This window comes from Xiphophorus couchianus, chromosome 3 (genome assembly GCF_001444195.1).
Source record: "Xiphophorus couchianus chromosome 3, X_couchianus-1.0, whole genome shotgun sequence".
Taxonomy (NCBI): domain Eukaryota; kingdom Metazoa; phylum Chordata; class Actinopteri; order Cyprinodontiformes; family Poeciliidae; genus Xiphophorus; species Xiphophorus couchianus.
In genome coordinates this window covers 12,407,676-12,413,637 of record NC_040230.1, presented here as the reverse complement: position 1 = coordinate 12,413,637, position 5,962 = coordinate 12,407,676, and the positions used below count along the sequence as shown (strand labels likewise).

Below are 5,962 nucleotides of genomic sequence, written 5' to 3'. Positions count from 1 at the left end.
CTTTTCCGTGTGTTTCAGCTCATTTCTTGGATTTCATCTTTTCTGATTTCCCATTTATGAGCAAATGAAAGTAGGAACTGAATACTCTGGCTAAATGAGAACAGCTTACAGAACGCCAGGCCTCGATTGTGAGAAAACTCACAGGCGTCAGCAGCAAACCCACTGAGAGCTGGGGTTTAGATTGGCCTACAACTTTCCAAGTGCTGCTTTCTCTTCCGCCTTCTACACTTTCTGCATCCTTGCACACTTGCTTTGATGAACTGAACTAGTGAGAGGATAAGAGGTTTTTACCCTCAATAACGGCATGAAAAACAAAACAACAAACTGACTTAAGGTAAGATCTAAACGTAAATAGTTTGATATATTTGTTTTGCAAATTTTGAGTATTTTTGGTGTTTCTCAATACATTTTTATTCGGTTTTGGAGTTTAAACAGAAAGACTACTTAACTGGAATGTTTTACGTTCAGATACTCCATTTTTCTTTCCGGCAAATACTTAAAAATATTTTGTGCTCCAATTACCAAGTCAGTTTATTTTTGCTTGATAATTGTAGCAAATAATCATTTATCGATTGTTTTCAGCCTTCACTGATCAGTTTATAATTATATGCAGAGTAACTAATATAAGATTCATATTTTTGCTGCTTTAATGTAGCACAAAGTACGTCTGCAGACTGAAAACCCACTCTGAAACCTTTCCGGTTGTATAATTACAATTAAGAACTTAAATTACTGCTTCGATAAAACTGTTTTTAAGATCATTTTTAATTTATACATATTGTTTGTTCAGCAAAATAATTTAAAACTTGTTTTCAATTGAGGATTTGACTGTTTCCACACCGGAAGCATCCTTAAGATGCGCCACAGTTGCAGCAATTTTAAAAGAGTAAATCCTTTATGCGTTTTATATTTTACGATTATTTCTACATTGTAAGTGAAACCAGCATAAGTTACATGTTTAATGAAAAAGAAGAGAGAACGGCAGGAAGTAGAGAGGAGCTTGGTGGTTAGGGATCACATGGTTGGTAAGGCGCTCTGAAACAGTAGCTGTGTGTTGGTAAAATGGAAAAAAAGTTTGCTTTCACTCTGATCTGCTGCATTCATGTTTCTGTTTTATGCTTTCACCTTTAGAATGAAGACAATCATCTTGTTTGGTTTGGGTGAGTTGGTTTGCCTCTGAAAATATATTCATACAGTAAGCTACAAAGCTCAATCAATGCTTAATAAACTTTTTTTTCTTCAGTGCTGGGAGCGCTTTCTGCTGCAGACAAAGTTTATATCACAGACGTTGGGGGCAAAGTCACCCTACAGTGTGACCAAGGCAGCTTCAAACAGATGGTGGAGTGGTATCGTGGTGATACACGTATAATCAGAGTCCAAAGAAATGGTTTATCTAGCAAAGGTTCCTACAAAATTAATTCTAGCAAAGTTCTTGTGTTTTTATGACATTAATAAAGATATAATCATGAAGTATATCTGTTTTCTATGTTAGGAAAAACTCCATTTAAAGACAGGATAAAGTCATTAAAAGACACAGACATAGAAATCTCCAACGTACAGGAAAGCGATTCTGGAAAGTTTACTTGTGTTGCAGATGGTTTACGTAAAGAACACCTTCTGATCGTAGTTTCAGGTGAGTAGCAGATCCAGGACAAAATAAAACTACAGTCAATTAAAAAACAGCACACAAGGTTATGATTACACTGATATATTGAAACCGTAACTATTAAGAATGAATGGAACAGCAAAGGATGAACAAAGTGGGAATATTTAACATGTTTTTCTTTTTAAAACTGTATGTTAGTTGTATGGGAAACAAAGGCTGCGTTAATTACAATACTCCACTGTTATGAACTGAAAGTTCCATCAGAAAACGATTTAAGAATAAGAGCAGAAGCCAAACAAAGGTTCAGCTATATGTTTTTTAAACCTGTTAAAGTTTAAAGTTTGCACTGCTTTTCCATGGCCTACAAAGTAAACTGTGTAGACAATAGTCCAGTATCTTGTTTTTACACATTTGGATTTCCCATTGTCCTTGAACATCTCATCTCATCGTCTTGGCTTCTGGTTTATAACAGTTTATTTTTACTTAACTAGGAAATAAATGACACCCAAATGTTTTTGAAGTAACAATAAATGCAGTCAAATTGTTACCAGTGGTTCAGCTACTTTTAACTTTTATCCCTAGATGGTCAGATAATTATTAAGGACAGGAAAAGGTTTTTAAAAAAATACATCTTGATAAAACTACTGTATAATACAGTTAATTTTACACCTCTCATCCCAATTAACACACTATATACAATGGGGCTGCATTAAAAGCATAGACAGGCCTTTTCTTTTCACAATTTTGCTCAATTTCTGTTTAGATGTCTTAAAATGTTTGTGTTTTTTTTAGATGCATCAACATTTGTGGCCAGAATACACAGCAGCTTTAACATGAGTTCTGCATCTTTTAAGATTCTCACTGTGTCTTCTTTCTGTTTCTCATCCCTACTAGTCTCTGTTGTTCCCTCTGGTACTCTGAAGGTTGGCGCTGACGCTACTCTGGAGTGTAAAACAAATCCTGGAGTGTCACTTCAACCCAAACCTAATGTCAAGTGGCAGAAACCCGATGGTTCAGTTGAGACCAAACCCAAAGTTGAGCTCAAACATGTTGCTCCATCAGATAAAGGGACTTGGACGTGTCTAGTGTCCCATGAAGGGGAGACATTTAATAAAAGTGTAACCATCAATGTAGAAGGTAGGATGTTTTCACTAAAATATAAGACTACTCTGAAAAAACTGCTGTGTTCAGAAGTATAAAATGTTTTTTGGTTTGTATTTTTTTTCAGAACATGTTGAGACAACAACTCCTCCTGCAATAGTCGAAAATTCAAAATCCTCAAATTTAGGAAATGGGGAGAACTCCACTGGTTAGGATTGAATGTATCACTTATTCAACCATTTCCTGTTTTTGAGTTTCTCTCATTTTAATCCGGTCTGATGTTTTTGCTCAACCAGGTGGCGTCAGAGGATTTGGGCACCCAATACGGCTGCTGGGCCTGGTTTGGTGGATTTGGGTTGCAATCGGAGCTGGAGGCCTGGTAGTGATCATCCTGATCATCGTCATCATTGTCGTGCACAAGAGGAACAAAAGGAAGAAGGTACATGTGGAAAGTCAGGATACTTTTTTTGCTTCCTGTTGTAGGTGGGTAGGAGGCCCACAAATTATACTGAAGAGTAGCATAACTTCAACATATTTTTACTCAAGTAAAAGTAAAATGTAATCTTCCAAAAAGTTACTCGAGTAAAAATGTATTTGCTAAAAAAAGTCTACTCCTGTACTGAATGACTGACCAAAATGTCAATCATTTAATAATAATCACAACATATCAAAATTGATTTTTAAAATTGATTTGGAAATTATTTTCCAAATCACTGTCTTATAATATGAAACATTAATAAAAAATGCAAGTGTGTGTCTGGTGAATATTTGCTTAAAACATGTTTTTTTCTTCATTTGGTTATTCACAGTAAGTTGAATATCCAAAAATGTTATTCAACTACAAGTAGCGCTACTTCATAATAAAATTATTCAAGTAAAAGTAAAAGGTTGCTATCCAAGTAAGAGGAAAAAGTATTTGGTAAGAAGGTAATTCATAAACTGAGTAATTGATCAAAACATCAATCACTCAATATTAATAAATGACATGATCAGATGGAAGAAAATATAAAGTTATTCAATAAAAATCGGTATTTTAAAGATCAAAATGAAAATTATTCACATAAATGGCATAATGGTAAAATGACAATCAGGCAAATCAATTTATTTCAATATGAAACTAATAAAAATTGCAGGTTTGTGTTTGAATTTTTGATTAAAACAAGCCTGTGAGGTTAGTCACACTGTCCAGAAATTTTACTCGAGTAAGAGAAGCGATGCTTCATAATAAAGTTAAAAAGTAAAAGTAAAAAGTACAGTGTTAGTAAAAATACTCCTAAAAGTATTTTGTTTTTCCAAAAAGTTACAAATGTAAATGTAACTAGTAACTACTGAACTCTGCTTTCTTTTATTTACAGAAGAAATTTCTGAGGATGAAGAAAGCCCAGCTGTCTCAGAAACCAAAGAAGTACTGCCAGTGTGTGCGGTAAACGCTCCCAGCTCACTTCTATCTGTTAAACCATCCCTTTACCCCGTCCCCATTCATCTCCTTCTGCTTTTCTAATAGACTCTGCTCATTTTGTACAAAATGACCTTCGCTTTTCTCTGCTCCTTTTAGTGAGCTCTTCATTATTTTTGCCGTAATTAGTGTGAAAACGTCTCTTTACTCTCTTTATCACAGCCAAACAGCTGCAGCAAAGCCGCGGCAAGGACGCCGGAGAGAGAAGCCGTCAGCCCTGCCGCTTCAACCTCTGCTGCAGAAGTGACATGAAAGAGGGAGGAAGGAGAGATAAAGAGATGGAGATAAAGAGAAGGAGTGAACAGCAGAGGGTGAATGTGGCATGAATGTAAATGAGCGTCTGAATGAAAGTATAATCAAATGTAATGTTGTCAGCACTTTGAGCTTTTTCAGCAAATACTGTATAGGAGGTGATCATTGTAATTTTAGCTTTAACGGGGTTTTTTTTAATGCTCTTAGTGTAGCTCAACATGCTAGTGATGGCCATCATGCTAACGTTAGCATCTTAGCTAAAATGAACAAATTTGAGCTCATTTTGATATAAAAGAACAAGCTAATTGATTTAAAGCTGCAGTAGTCAACTTTTATTTTAAAAAAGAAGTTTTACTTGCTAAGACTATAACCATGTTGTAACGAGATGAAATAATCGTTGAGAAGATCGATATTCTCCACCCCCTCCCTGGACTAATATTGCCATCTGAAGGAATGCACCACTCCTGACCAACAATAACCAATCAGAGCCAGGAGGCGGGTCTCAGCGATGTCAATCATTCTCATGTACTCAATGTGCTAAAGGGGGAGAAACAACTTTACGTTACAGGAAAACCGTTTATACGTCGTCATCAGTGGCTATGCTAACTAGCCTCGCATTCACAACAAGCTTTGCTAGCTGCAGTACAGCAGAAAGCAAGCGGAGGTGAGCAGTGTCACATGGAGGATGATTGACAGCACTAAGACCCGCCTCCTGGCTCTGATTGGTTGTTTCTAGATATCAGTAGGAGGAAGCAAAAGAGTTTGTTTTTTTTCATAGATTTCCAGTCTTATAGTGTCACAACAATGTGACAGTTTCAACAAATATGTTAAAAAATATATTTTATGAGTTACATACTGCTGCTGGAAAGTTGAGACTTTTTTCCAACCTTAACCTTTTTTGTTTCTGTTTCCTCCAATTTAAGAAGTTGCAAGATAAACCTGTGAACATTTCTTTATTAGTGCTTCAAGGTAACATATTTTATCATTTGATATGTGCTTGTTCATTTGTAAACTTATTGCCCTTTCTTATTGCTGGTTGTAAATAAAGATATTGAAGATTTGCTTCAAACTGTTTTTTTTACTTTAATTTCCAATCAATAAATCAGATGGGATACCCAGATGACTCATTATTTCTGGATGCCTCCACCAGTCTGATAAAAATCACAATACCACACATCAGTAAACACGACACGGCCCGTTGATTGCCACACTGTTTTGTGCAGCTCCCCAGTGTGGTCATGCATAAAGTTATATTGCAGTGTAATCAATGGGAAAACGTCTACATGTAATCATATACTGAAGGGATATTTAATTCAGGCAAAGTAAATGAGAAATTGTTGCTTCATGAGCTCTTTTATTGTAACTTCAAACAATATTGTTACACTTTGTTTGAGACGCAGTAAACTGGGCCTGTACTGGTTCCAAAGCTCTGAAATTCCCACAACTGGTGCACTAAGACGCAGGTGTTGACCCCAGTGCAGCTCTACATGCAATAAAACACCTGTTAAACACACACACACACACACACGCACACACACACCAACAGC

At 36.0% G+C, this 5,962-nt stretch overlaps 1 protein-coding gene and 1 long non-coding RNA gene across 4 annotated transcripts in view; one reads left to right on the top strand and one right to left on the bottom strand.

Annotated features, from left to right (window-relative positions):
* LOC114142264 (uncharacterized) overlaps positions 1 to 5,962 on the bottom strand; it is a 40,273-nt gene that overhangs the window by 9,982 nt on the left and 24,329 nt on the right. The window lies entirely within an intron of this gene.
* LOC114142262 (T-cell surface glycoprotein CD4-like) lies at positions 102 to 5,533 on the top strand. Its single transcript, XM_028013446.1, has 9 exons — positions 102 to 334; positions 1,132 to 1,160; positions 1,244 to 1,402; positions 1,493 to 1,633; positions 2,501 to 2,743; positions 2,835 to 2,915; positions 3,004 to 3,146; positions 4,063 to 4,130; positions 4,326 to 5,533. Exons 2-9 carry the CDS (start codon positions 1,133 to 1,135, stop codon positions 4,408 to 4,410), a joined length of 948 nt encoding a protein of 315 aa, XP_027869247.1. The 5' UTR covers positions 102 to 334; position 1,132; the 3' UTR covers positions 4,411 to 5,533.

Excerpts from the sequence above, each read along its gene's own strand:
- LOC114142262 (XM_028013446.1), top strand. The coding sequence starts at position 1,133 with ATGAAGACAATCATCTTGTTTGGTTTGG. Across the intron at positions 1,161-1,243 it reads AATCATCTTGTTTGGTTTGG|TGCTGGGAGCGCTTTCTGCT; the intron begins GTGAGTTGGTTT and ends TTTTTTCTTCAG. Across the intron at positions 1,634-2,500 it reads CCTTCTGATCGTAGTTTCAG|TCTCTGTTGTTCCCTCTGGT; the intron begins GTGAGTAGCAGA and ends CATCCCTACTAG.